The sequence below is a fragment of the Hypomesus transpacificus genome, chromosome 11 (assembly GCF_021917145.1).
Source record: "Hypomesus transpacificus isolate Combined female chromosome 11, fHypTra1, whole genome shotgun sequence".
In the NCBI taxonomy this organism is placed as follows: Eukaryota; Metazoa; Chordata; class Actinopteri; order Osmeriformes; family Osmeridae; genus Hypomesus; species Hypomesus transpacificus.
Window position 1 is genome coordinate 2,019,127 of NC_061070.1, and position 13,570 is coordinate 2,032,696.

Genomic DNA, 13,570 nt, shown 5'->3' on the forward strand with positions numbered 1-13,570 from the left:
CCAGGAGAGCAGACAGGTGAGCGGACAGGCCAGCAGCCGGCTGTGTGGTCGAGGGGTTACACTTGTTGCGTGGTGTGGGTGTATGTGTGTGTATGCATGTTGATTAGTGTGCCTGCGTGTTTGTGTGTATGCAGGGCTCAACATTCACTTTTTGAGGCTCTTGTCCTTTGGACTAGTACACTACTGTAACGTTTCACTTGTCCATGCACAAAAGTCACTTGTCTGGGTAAAATTTATCATTTTATATATATCTTTTTTGTTTTGACGTTAGCTAGCTAGCACAGCTGTGCACCTAGCAAGCATTAGCAGCATTTGTATCGGTTAAATGAACGTAGTTAATATCAGCTAATGTTCAACTGTAAAGTTTACACCCATTAAAGGATTCCTTGGTAAATCAGCCTCTGCCTAACACCAACATTTAGTGGCATAATCCGTTGTTATGTCTAAATTATTAAAACATTATTTTAGATATTGTCTGAGAAATTTAGGATGTAACGTTATATTCTGAAAATACTGGTGCTAGCATTCCTTGTCAGCAGAGAACCCAGTCCCTACATGATCTATAGATGACACTAGACTTACGTAAACAAACTGACCTAGGTCCTACTCTCCTCGTCCTGATTGGTCAGCTGTCAGAAAGGCGCTTGACGTCATCCAGCGCTTTTCTGAAAAGTTTAGAAAATTGAACTCAAAAAGGCGTCGGGCGCTGCTCTTTTTTAGAAGTTTTTAAAAGGCGGCCGTTTTGAGAAGGCGGCCACTTTTTCCTTTTCCTTTAGGGTTGCATGTAAAAAAGGCGCTCAAGTCAAGCGTGAACACGGCCTAACATGGCATTTTATTTTGTATGTGTTTTTAATTGTCCAAAGGGGCAAGCGTAAAGGGACTCAGGTGGCTGAGCGGTTAGGGAGTTGGGCTAGTAATCTGAAGGTTGCCAGTTCGATTGCTGGCCGTGTCAAAATGACGATGTGTCCTTGGGCAAGGCACTTCACCCTACTGGCCTCGGGGGAATGTCCCTGTACTTACTGTAGTCGCTCTGGAGTGTCTGCTAAATGACTAAATGTAATGTAAATGCAAGTACAGTTGTCTTCCACTTGCCCTACAAAAGAAATCCACTTGTCCCGGACGAGCGGACAAGCGGACGAGCATTAATTCGCCTTAGTCACATGCGTCGCCATTTTGATATCGAGCTGAACGAAAACGAGGCTTGAGGGGACAACAAACCAGACTCCAGACCAGAGTGATGTCCTACTGCTGCGTCCCCGAGTGCAATTCTAACAAAAAAAAAACTATCTTGCAAACTGAAAACATTTCACCGCTTCCCTGTAAATTCCGCAATTCGTCGAGAATGGGTTGTTAAAATAAGGAGATATTGGGCCGCATTTTAAGGTAAGACAATGATGTACAAAGGCTAGCTACTGTAATAGCAACCCCAGAGCTAACGTACAAATTAGCTCGTGAATGTTTGGTGTAAATAAACAACTTTCGGGATTTATAATAATGTTACTCAAGCAAAACTAGTCAACACAATACATTAACACAATACAAGTAAACTATTATTAGATATTGTTAGGTAACGTTATTGACACCAGACAAGCCAGCTAGCAAATGTTATCAACGCTAGCTAGCAGGCATGGCACGAAGGCACCAGCCAAATGCAAGTCGGGCTGGCTAGATTTGTAGCTATCAATTACTAATTAGTTTTGATGCTAGTTATGATCATTGTTTTTACAGATCTCAAATAACACGAGAGTGTGTTCAGATCACTTCCCCGAAGAGTTCTTCACAGAGTCGCTATGTGGCATCAGGAAACTGAAGGAGGGGGTTGTGCCAACTGTTTTTACGTGGTCCTCGATCAAGCCTGGCAGGCGGAAGATTGTTAGAACAGCAAGGTATTTATTTTTGGCAATGTTTAACAACCTTCGTCCAACAGTCAGTATTGATCAGTGACCATCGATTTAACTAAATACTACTGAATTGAATTAATGCGACAGTTTGTTTTTCAGTCATGTTGCCACTACCACAGGTGGAGAGGATGCACTGGGTGAAGAATTGGATGAGTCAAGGTAAAACACCCAAAGCCTATATGAGCTAATTGGTTAAATCTAATGTACATTAATGTGCTGCTATCACTTTCATTTGTTCCTTATACCTAAATAATGGTATATTTGATCGTATCTGCAGTCACTCAGTGGGACAAGACCCCCAAGAGGACATTGCCTGCACATCAAGGTGAGCCTTATCTATGATAATTTTGTTTCAATGTCACACAAGATTCAGTTGAGATCATTTGGATGAAATGCTTGTGATTGAGAAAGGCATACCTCCAGAACAGAAGCATTTAATTCAAATAATTACTGAAAAAAAACATGCGTGGCAGTAAATATTTATGATAGTTGTTTTGTTTGTGGAGGAGGAAGTCATGTTTGTTCTTGTAAAGCATCTTACCATTTATTTTTTAACCTGGCCATTCCAGCGAAGTAGAGACAAGCGTGCCATACGCAGATCATGACTATACTCAGCGGCCCTTGTCCTTGGAGGAGCAGCTTCAAGAAGCCTGCAAGACCATCGCTCGCCAGGAAGAAGAAATATCGACACTTCGTAGCAACCTGTTCCTCCTCAAACGCTTTCAGTGTGACGACAAACAAATCCAGTTCTACACAGGATTCAGAGACTATAGTACACTCAAAGCTGTGTTTACAGCTTTACAACCTACAGCTGAGCACATGGTGAGATGGAGTCAAGCACAGAAGGCAAAGCAAGCCAGTGAGCACATTAGACAGGGATTTAATGTGCAAAGCCTAGCTTTAATTGACCAATTCTTTCTTTATCTTTGCCGTGTGAGACTGGGCTGTCTACAACAGGACCTCGCTAATCGCTTTAACGTATCACAATCAACCGTCAGCAGAATATGTATCACCTGGACAAACTTCCTCTACTTCATGTTGGGATCGCTTCTTATTTGGCCTTCAATAGAGTCTGTAAATGATCTTATGCCTCAATGCTTCAAAAGTACATTCCCAAAAACCAGAGTTATTTTAGATTGCACAGAGATACATGTACAAAAACCAAGCTCAAAAGTACTGAATTCAGAAATGTACTCCCATTATAAAGGAACTACAACCTTAAAGTCCCTAATTGGTATAAGTCCGTCAGGTTTCATTACATTTGTTAGTGACCTATATACAGGATCAATATCGGATAAGGAAATTACCAGGAAGTCAGGCGTTCTCTCTTTACTCGAGGAAGGGGATCAGGTAATGGCAGATAAAGGGTTCCTTATTGGAGACCTTTTGTCTGACATCAATGTTAGTTTAGTTATTCCACCCTTTCTGGGTGCAAATGCACAGTTCAGTGAGGAGGAGGTGCGGCAGACACAGGAAATCGCCCGCCTTAGAATTCATGTCGAACGGGCCATAAGAAGAATAAAAGAATATCACATTTTTGATAGAACATTACACATGACAGTTATGGGGTCTGTCAACCAACTGTGGTCTGTCTGTGCCAGCCTACAAATCTTCAAGGACCGTTGTTCTGAACCTGAAGAAACAATCAAATTGAGGACTACCTGGACTTATGAAATACATTGCAAAGAAATTTAGATTTAAAACTCAGTCCGATCATTTTCCTTAAATGTGTATAAAACAGTGTGGAAAATACATTGCCCGCCTTAGAATTCATGTCGCCATTGTTCTGAACCTGAAGTAACAATTAAAAAAAAGTAAACTGAGGAATACCTGGACTTATGAATGATGAAATACATTTATTGCAAAGATATTTAGAATTAAAACTCAGGTCATTTTCATTAAATGTGTATACAATAAAGTGTGGAAAATACATTGTGTGGTAGTTATTTCATTTTTATATATATATATATATATATATATTGGATGACAAATGTACTTAGTACTTTATTAAACAGACTATAAAACTATCTAAATAGTGCTGGCAAAAAATGCTGGAAATAAAAGAAGTCTAGTTTAGATTTTACTTCTTCCCACTTTTTGACATCGAAGTGTAGTCGCTCCAAGTGGAAGTCATTGTGAGACATCACAAAGAAGTCACACCACTTTGCTCCACTAACACCCATCTGTCCGAGTATCTGGAATTGATATTCATGGTCAACTTTTAACGCTAAATCACCATCTGCCTGTCGGATAAGATATGGACAATCTGCACATGTGCTTTTGTCTGGGCACTTAATTTCTAAGAGGCCGTAGGGAGAATCTTCGGATTGGTCAATCACTCTTCCGTCTGGGGATGCCCCTAAGTGGGGAGCGTTTGGGTTTACCACAAAACCACATGGTAGAACAACGGTTCCTTTTAATGCAGTGTACTTTGCTGCAGCCACTGGTTCCATTTTAATTCCCCTCCGCATAGCTTTGGTCTGCACTGTTTTTTTATCCCTCGTGAGCTCTGCAGCAAGACTGTCAAAGTCAGCTCGTCTTGAGCACACCCTTTTAAAATTAGACGAGGTAATGCGCTGAGACCGCACGCGATGCCAGACCTTGTTCATGCTTTGGCCTCTTGTCTCATTCTCCAGGAGTTCAGAGTCAGTCTGAGTCATAGATATACCACTGTAGTAGTCCATCTCCTCTTCACCAAGAACAGTGGCATAGTCTCTTGGCTGTGGGGGCAAAGGGAAGGGGGGGTAGTCATCAGACTGGATAACTGCAGGGCGAGTCTGATAACTCAGGATGGAGCCCAGAGGTACATCACCATATGGTGAGGGCACATACTGTGGCTGATATGAGGGCAAGTTCATTAGTGTGACCAACTGACATGTACTTCCTATGTCATTAAGAATTGACTTCAGCCTCTGTGCAAAATCCTTACAAGGAAGTGGGAGTGGCACTGGACAGTACAGATTGCTGACTATTCCTTCACTTCGCATCTGTTTGGCAGGGGGAAAGTCATTTTGCTGGGGTTTTATTTTATTTATTTGTACCTCAGTAATGGGTTTTGGACTTAACCCCATTGAGCGTCGGGGGATGTGCCAGGTTTGTGGCAAAGAAGTCTTGCTCTCCACAGGAGGGACAGACTTGCAGCCTAATTTTATATAGTGTGCTACAGTGTAGAGCAACCCAATAACATGTGCACAATGTCCTTGGCCTGCTTTGCAGTTGCATTCTGCCTTTTCAATAAAGGGACTTTCCAGTGAAAGGTCCACCTGAAAGGTGTAAAAGGACAAAATGCATGTTAAGTGACAATCCTTGTGTCTAATCTGATTATCTATGCTGTTCTGTGAGTATGATAATTGATCATAATATTATGAAATGCACCATACATACCATGGAATGTGTGTGCCAGAATACTGTAAAAGCTCAGAACGCGAGCAACCTTTGAACAGCCTCGGAACGTGAGGAACTATTTTGCCTTAACATCTAACTTAGCTACCTGGACCATGTACGGGGGCTCATTCTTTCTCATAGAGGGAAATGCCCTCGCTCTCACACTTGCCCTGTCGCTCTCTCTCTTTCTGACTGCAAAAGCATTGTTATTCACAAGATCATCCCGGTTAGAGAAGAAAAGATGCTATGAATCACCTGTCATTGTACACATTTTTGGAGAGGCAGCTAAATCTTTTTTTGCGTTTTGGACGTCCATATGGACGTCCATAGACTGACGGCGATGGCTGCTGATCTTTGCATGGATGGACGGACGGCGATGCTGTTCAGAGTGCCGTCCATAGAGGGAGCATATATTTTGGACGGCGTCATAGCCGTCCATATGGACGGCGATGCTGTTCATAGTGCCGTCCATAGAGGAAGCAGATATTTTGGACGGCGATGGATTAGCAGGGACGTCCCTCGTGCCGTCCATAGAGGGAGCAGATATTTTGGACGGCATCATAGCCGTCCATATGGACGGCGATGCTGTTCAGAGTGCCGTCCATAGAGGGAGCATATATTTTGGACGGCGATGGATTGAATGTTTAGCAGGCTGTTGAGCTAACAGAACTGCCGAAGGCTACCATAGCATGTAGCTAGCTACATTAACTTTGGATGACTCAATCTTTTGTCAAGTTAATTTGTATGAATTGCATGTTAGTGCAATATTTACGCCTTTATTCTGTTTTTTTTACATAATCAGCAGTATGATCTCATGACAATATAGACTTGAAAAACAATATGTTATGGTTTGGGTTTGCCTATAGGCTACATATATTTTAATTATTTCGAGAATTGTTAATAAAGACTCATTTAAAATTTTAAAATTTGGAGTGTTAGGCCCATAGGCTATTACGTTTTGCATTTGTCTCCGCTCAAAGTGGTTCGTGCGCAACATTGGAGCTACTGACTGGTGGCTCCAAATCCACCCATAAAACACTTTAAACTGACGGCTTCAAAGACCTAAAGGGCAATGTATTTCATAGGGTCATAACACAATGTTAAAATCTTAATTGAGTCTTTATTAACAATTCTCGAAATATTTAAAATATATGTAGCCTATATCTAGGCAAACCCTATAACATATTGTTTTTCAAGTCTGTATTGTCATGAGATTATATTGTTGATTGGCCTACTTTTGTATGTTAAAAATAAAATAAAGGCGTAAATATATAGCCTTCACTTAAATGCAATTAATACAAAATAACGTGACAAAACTTATTGAGTCATCCACGGTTGCTGTAGCTACATTCATGGTAGCCTTTGACGGCTTTGGTTTGGCTCAACACATCGTATTGTGTTTTGCATTGGTCTCCGCTCCAAGCGAGTGTTTGTTGTTTTGCGTTTGTCTCCGTGCGCAAAGTTCGTGCGCAAGATTGGAGCTACTGACTGGTGGCTTCAAATCCACCCATAAAACACTTTAAACTGACGGTTTAAAAGACCTAAATGGCAATGTATTTCATAGGGTCATAACACAATGTTAACATTTTAAATGAGTCTTTATTAACAATTCTCGAAATAATTAAAATAAATGTAGCCTATAGGCAAACCCAAACCATAACATATTGTTTTTCAAGTCTATATTGTCATGAGATCATACTGCTGATTATGTAAAAAAAAACAGAATAAAGGCGTAAATATTGCACTAACATGCAATTCATACAAATTAACTTGACAAAAGATTGAGTCATCCAAAGTTAATGTAGCTAGCTACATGCTATGGTAGCCTTCGGCAGTTCTGTTAGCTCAACAGCCTGCTAAACATTCAATCCATCGCCGTCCAAAATATCTGCTCCCTCTATGGACGGCACTCTGAACAGCATCGCCGTCCATATGGACGGCTATGACGCCGTCCAAAATATATGCTCCCTCTATGGACGGCACTCTGAACAGCATCGCCGTCCGTCCATCCATGCAAAGATCAGCAGCCATCGCCGTCAGTCTATGGACGTCCATATGGACGTCCAAAACGCAAAAAAAGATTTAGCTCCTACTGCATTTTTGACTTAACATGCTACCAATTCTGACTATAACTTTGCTGCCAATTGCAAGCAAGCAAAGTAAATAACCATGATGCTGACGGTGAGTTGCAAAAAACAATTTAACCTTAACGTATATTAACTAGTTACTGTAAACACATTAATAGCAGAGTTGGCCAAAATGTTCTTCCATTTATTTAATAGCTAATGTTAGCTAGCTAACGTAAGACAGTGATTAACTTACCTTCAACATCATGGACATATCGATCCAGTTGCTGTACCCTTTGGTCTGGACAAGTTTGGGGATCCGGTGTTTCTCGTCCGCCCATTTATCGATTAATGCCGCAGTTATAGGAGGCAAGAGCAGAAGATTTGTGGTCCATTTTCCGTCCATCATTCGTCTTCGTATAGTAGAGAATCACTTCCGTTCGATCAAGCCTCGTTTTCGTTTTCAATATGGCCGCGACGTGACTAACGAGAATGTCGAGCCCTGCATAGTATGAGTGAGTTTGTGTGGGTGTGTGTGAGACTGTATTTCGGTCAGTGTATGTTTGAGTGTGTGTGTTTGTGTATGTGTGTGTGCACATGTTTGAGTGTGTGTTTGGGTGTGTGTCTGACCTGCCCATCTGCAGAGCCAGTGACCAGCTGCTTACTCTCCCCCAGGAAAGCAATGCTGAGGAGAGGAGAAGCTGGGAAAGACAAGAACAAGAACATGAACTGCATGCCCATAACACTCAGCTACACAACACTGTAAACACCACATTGAGCTACACAACACTGTAAACACCACCTCAGCTACACAACACTGTAAACACCACCTCAGCTACACTACACACTGTAAACACCACCTCAGATACACAACACTGTAAACACCACCTCAGCTACACAGCACTGTAAACACCACCTCAGCTACACAACACACTGTAAACACCACCTCAGCTACACAACACTGTAAACATCACCTCAGCTACACAACACACTGTAAACACCACCTCAGCTACACAACACACTGTAAACACCACCTCAGCTACACAACACTGTAAACACCACCTCAGCTACACAACACACTGTAAACACCACCTCAGCTACACAACACTGTAAACATCACCTCAGCTACACAACACACTGTAAACACCACCTCAGCTACACAACACACTGTAAACACCACCTCAGCTACACAACACTGTAAACACCACCTCAGCTACACAACACACTGTAAGCACCACCTCAGCTACACAACACACTTTAAACACCACCTCAGCTACACAACACACTGTAAACATCACCTTAGCTACACAACATACATCACCTACATGGATATCACCAACACTTGGTTCTTAGCTCCACAACATGGTTCTCAGCTTGCACATACCTGACAACACACTGGACCGGTAGAGAACAGCTTCCTTATTCACATCCCATACCTGAAAGAAATATACATTCTACTTGTAAGATCTTTTAATTTAATATGTAATCATATACACAGACATACAGTAATGGTATCTGTGTGTGTGTTTGTGTGTGTGTGTACCATAAAGGTCCGGTCCTCTCCAGTGGACACCAATGTGTCCTGATCCCAGGGGCAGAACTCTGCTGCAGTCACCGGGCCCCGGTGGCCCTTCAGAGCCCCGCCCACTTTCTCCTGCTGCCTCACAGACACACACGAACACCCTGCTAGCACGCACCAGTACTCACCAAACTCTCCAACACACTAGCTCCACCCAGCTAGCTCCGCTAGCACCGCACCACCTACCGCATGCACTTTTACAATGTGTTTTTACCTAGGGGGAAAAACCCAGGCAGCAAGCATGCGCTTAATAGGTCTTTCCTGTTTTGCTTCTGTAGAGGCACACTATACTCCACAGCTATGTGCATATGTGTACATGAATGAGACGAGCAATTCCACTTAGACCTCCATGAAATGTCCCGTCCTAGGTGCAGTGTGACAGGTGAAATGTCCCGTCCTAGGTGCAGTGTGACAGGTGAAATGTCCCGTCCTAGGTGCAGTGTGACAGGTGAAATGTCCCGTCCTAGGTGCAGTGTGACAGGTGAAATGTCCCGTCCTAGGTGCAGTGTGACAGGTGAAATGTCCCGTCCTAGGTGCAGTGTGACAGGTGAAATGTCCCGTCCTGGGTGCAGTGTGACAGGTGAAATGTCCCGTCCTAGGTGCAGTGTGACAGGTGAAATGTCCCGTCCTAGGTGCAGTGTGACAGGTGAAATGTCCCGTCCTAGGTGCAGTGTGACAGGTGAAATGTCCCGTCCTAGGTGCAGTGTGACAGGTGAAATGTCCCGTCCTAGGTGCAGTGTGACAGGTGAAATGTCCCGTCCTAGGTGCAGTGTGACAGGTGAAATGTCCCGTCCTAGGTGCAGTGTGACAGGTGAAATGTCCCGTCCTAGGTGCAGTGTGACAGGTGAAATGTCCCGTCCTAGGTGCAGTGTGACAGGTGTAATGTCCCGTCCTAGGTGCAGTGTGACAGGTGAAATGTCCCGTCCTAGGTGCAGTGTGACAGGTGTAATGTCCCGTCCTAGGTGCAGTGTGACAGGTGTAATGTCCCGTCCTAGGTGCAGTGTGACAGGTGAAATGTCCCGTCCTAGGTGCAGTGTGACAGGTGAAATGTCCCGTCCTGGGTGCAGTGTGATGTGGCTCCAGCAGGCAGACACCTACCTGGGAGCTGAGGATGTAGATAAAGGTGCCCGAGCAGGCAGACACTCTCTGGTCAAGTCTGCTGAAGGAAAGATGCACCACAGTGCCTAGGAGGGTTCCAACTACGGTTCCATCAGCAGCCAGACCTGAGCAAAGTGTTTCATTTATTTAATTACACATTTTCAACCCTTTCATGTCTGTCCAGTCATTGATAGCACATATTCTTGGTCAGAGAATATCAACACACACTATAGTGTTCCTATCAAACAGTCTCAACCGTATCTCCTTTTCATATCAGTGTCATTGCCACCTCCCTGATATACTGTTGTAGTTGTGTTGTTGTTACTGTGTTGTTGTGTTACTGCAGTTTTGTTTTGTAGTTGTGTTGTTGCTGTGTTGTTTTGTTACTGTTTTGTAGTGTTGTAGTGTTGTAGTGTTGTTTTGTTACTGTTTTGTAGTGTTACTGTGTTGTTTTGTTACTGTGTTGTAGTGTTACTGTGTAGTAGTGTTCCTGTGTTCCTGTGTAGTAGTGTTACTGTGTTCCTGTGTAGTAGTGTTACTGTGTTCCTGTGTAGTAGCGTAGTAGTGTTCCTGTGTTCCTGTGTAGCAGTGTTCCTGTGTTCCTGTGTAGTAGTGTTACTGTGTTCCTGTATAGTAGTGTTACTGTGTTCCTGTGTAGTAGTGTTACTGGGCTGTATAAAAGTGTAGTAGTGTTACTGTGTACCTGTGTAGTAGTGTTACTGTGTTCCTGTGTAGTAGTGTTACTGTGTTCCTGTATAGTAGTGTTACTGTGTTCCTGTGTAGTAGTGTTAATGGGCTGTATAAAAGTGTAGTAGTGTTACTGTGTACCTGTGTAGTAGTGTTACTGTGTTCCTGTGTAGTAGTGTTACTGTGTCGTCACCTCTTCTGCTCCTGCTGCTGCATCTGTCCAGGTCCCAGACGATCACATAGTCAGCCGAGGCAGAGCAGAGAAGGACAGGGGTGCCCTGCGCCCCGAACTCCAGAGCCCCGACCTCTCCATGGTGTCCACACAGACGCACAGGCTGCACAACCATGGAGGACCATATTATCATCTTACCATGGAGGACCATATTATTATCTTACCATGGAGGACCATATTATCATTACTATCGAGGTATTATCTTATTATGGAGGTATTATATCATTATTATCTTACCATGGAGGTTTTATCTTTATACACTTTATACATATATAACTAAATGATTACTCTGAATGAAATCATGCTTGTGTTAACTAAACCTATTAACGACTGGCCAACGACCTGAATGAGTTCTACTGTCGCTTTGAAAGACAAGTGGACTGTCCTGAGGCACACCTGCCCACCCCTGAGGCCCCCCACCCCCGAACCCCCCACCACCCCCGAGGCCCCCCTTTTGAGCGCCTGGTGCTGGCACACCTCAAAGCCATCAGACTCTTCGACGTATATGCCAGCCTTGAATTGAAACTGTATTGCAATACAATGCAATTTAAGTTTCAATATGATTTACATATATATATATATATTTTTTTTTTTTTTTTTTTTTTTTTTTTAATGTGTGTTTAAATGTAATATGTATGCTACTTGTAACGTATGACGGACCTTCTCTGCAGGGTTCTGATGGTTGTACACCAACAAGTCGTTGCTGTCAGATGGTACGGCACAGTAAGAGGGGCTGCAGGCCAGCGGCATGTGAGAAAACCGACTGTCGAAGGACAACGACAGCCTCTCCACCATCACTATTTTGTTTCCACTATCTTCGCCAAGTCCGCTCATGGTTCTCTAAACTTGGACAGTGTTATGTTTCTAAATGTAACACACTACAGTACCCTACTGCCAAACGTCAAAAGGCACAAACTAGATCGAGTTGTTGATAACACACACAAGACACCCTTTCTGCCGATTGCCTAACCTAGCTCTGATGACCTTTCATAACCTTGAATCTTGTAACTTTTGTTCTCAGACGCTAAGTAGTTGTGGCTATTGTATTGTAGCTACTAACTAGCTAGTGCTAGCTGTTCAAAATACAATGCTCCGGTCGAGTGTTGCCTAGAAACGAGTAACGTTAGCTAATGACTCAAAACATCTTCAACCACAAGGTGGCAGACTCACCCCACAATATCTTTCCATGTTGTTTGAAATGACAGCCCAACGCCGGTCCACACTATCTCGACATTTTATCCCGGGACTCTTCTGTTTCGCTTCTCCAGGTGCACTCACATTACACAGCTATTGAGTATGTGCTGATGTGAGAATGAATTATAAAAATAGAAGGCGCACTGAGATACAGTCAACCCGGACTGCCTTGAGAGCATTAATGCTAGTTCTAATTATAACTATGTAGTAGGTAGCTAGTGCTAATTGTAAAGTAAATTAATATGTGATGATCCGCGTGTGTGATCTGCAATATTTAATACATAGCCTAGGCTACTGTATGCTAGTTATTAAGATGACTCGACAACATAGTTTGCCTATCTAGAGCTATCTGAAAATAGGTACGTCGTCACAGGTATAGAAACTTGAGGTGAACTAAGAATAAATCGTAAGTAGATTTAACGGGATCTTATTTGTCAGACCAAAGAATTAACTGGTTCACATGCTCGGGTTCCCAGGTCCTAAAAAAAAGACTATGAATGAAGAGAAGACGCATTGTGGGAAATGTAGTCCTGCATTGTAAAATGACGCCTTGGCGTGGGGAGGAGCCAGCTTGGTGCTCAGTGAGAGGAAAATAGCCCAGTGGACTCCGACAGCGGTCAGATGATAGCTAGTTAGCTAGCTGACCAGCAACACTACCGATACGGATTTTAACAGGAGTAAATCACGACTATTTCAATCGCCAAAGCACTCCATTTTCGTTTTTAAGGAAGAATCTACGACTGAAAATCGATAATTTATTTTAGTAAAGCAAATTTAGAAGAATGTCAGTTAGTGCTAATATATTAGGCGACTGAAGATAACTTGGATGCTAACATTAATACCACCAAACTACAAAGGGGTCAAGTAGAATAGCAAGTTAGCTCCGACAAGAATATAGCAAAAAGCCAGTAGTGCTGGCTAGTAGCAAACGTGCGCTGTCAGATAACGTTGGCTTAACTAGCTTCAGGTTTCCAAGCAAAGAACAATAAAAATACATTTTTGGAAACTGTAATATGAAAAGAGACGCGTCGGAGACATTAGGATTTGTCCCTCAAAAAGACATTGTCTACAACAAACTTCTGCCTTATGCAGACAAGTTGGACGAAGAATCCAATGATATTTTGATCAAAATAAAAACAAACTTGGGCCGGGCGGTTCAGCTCGGAGAGATATGGCCGGGAGTCCTGTTTTGGACACGGAAACTTTCCACGTAAGTTGTTGAACTATGTAGGCTAGCTATATTAATGGCTAGTGTCCTCATTGTTAAACGTGTTAATTGTAATATAAACATGTACACATTAGTAATGTGTTGTGTTGTGAGGTAGCTAGCCATCTATTTGCTAAGTTAGCGTGTTTGCTAGCTAGCTGTCATTGTTTTTTCTGCAACCTTCTTGATCTCAGTGCAGAGTGGCTAACTTTGCGGTTCTTC

The 13,570-nt window shown here is 42.8% G+C and overlaps 3 protein-coding genes and 1 long non-coding RNA gene across 5 annotated transcripts in view; 2 read left to right on the plus strand and 2 right to left on the minus strand.

Annotated features, from left to right (window-relative positions):
• Positions 1-12,041, minus strand: part of wdr27 (WD repeat domain 27) — a 62,841-nt gene extending 50,800 nt beyond the window's left edge. Inside the window, exons 1-6 of the mRNA XM_047028734.1 lie at positions 11,608-12,041; positions 10,909-11,050; positions 10,029-10,153; positions 8,895-9,008; positions 8,736-8,787; positions 7,982-8,052 (exon numbers count right to left, since the gene is read on the minus strand). Of these exons, the coding sequence (XP_046884690.1) occupies positions 7,982-8,052; positions 8,736-8,787; positions 8,895-9,008; positions 10,029-10,153; positions 10,909-11,050; positions 11,608-11,781 (678 nt within the window). The 5' untranslated portion in view covers positions 11,782-12,041. The remainder of the gene's footprint in view (positions 1-7,981; positions 8,053-8,735; positions 8,788-8,894; positions 9,009-10,028; positions 10,154-10,908; positions 11,051-11,607) is intronic.
• LOC124473394 lies at positions 1,091-4,494 on the plus strand. The gene is made up of 5 exons (XR_006956723.1): positions 1,091-1,383; positions 1,729-1,886; positions 2,001-2,060; positions 2,179-2,226; positions 2,471-4,494. It is a non-coding gene; the product is annotated as an uncharacterized LOC124473394 (long non-coding RNA).
• Positions 3,926-7,804, minus strand: LOC124473390. Its single transcript, XM_047028737.1, has 2 exons — positions 7,608-7,804; positions 3,926-5,164 (listed from the first exon to the last, which is right to left on the minus strand). Exons 1-2 carry the CDS (start codon positions 7,758-7,760, stop codon positions 3,926-3,928), a joined length of 1,392 nt encoding a protein of 463 aa, XP_046884693.1. The 5' UTR covers positions 7,761-7,804.
• Positions 12,042-12,706: 665 nt separating the features above from the next.
• Positions 12,707-13,570, plus strand: part of psme4a (proteasome activator subunit 4a) — a 67,029-nt gene continuing 66,165 nt past the window's right edge. The window contains exon 1 of one of the 2 annotated variants that reach the window (XM_047028728.1): positions 12,707-13,351. In XM_047028728.1, coding sequence (XP_046884684.1) covers positions 13,155-13,351 — 197 coding nt within the window. In that variant the 5' untranslated portion in view covers positions 12,707-13,154. The remainder of the gene's footprint in view (positions 13,352-13,570) is intronic. The other variant, XM_047028729.1, reaches the window with a different exon arrangement.

What these genes read in the sequence shown, in the direction of transcription:
- LOC124473390 (XM_047028737.1), bottom strand. Translation starts at nt 7,760, where the DNA reads ATGATGGACGGAAAATGGACCACAAATCTTCTGCTCTTGCCTCCTATA. An exon ending in ATATGTCCATGATGTTGAAG is followed by an intron (nt 5,165 to 7,607) that starts GTAAGTTAATCA and finishes TACACCTTTCAG; the next exon opens with GTGGACCTTTCACTGGAAAG.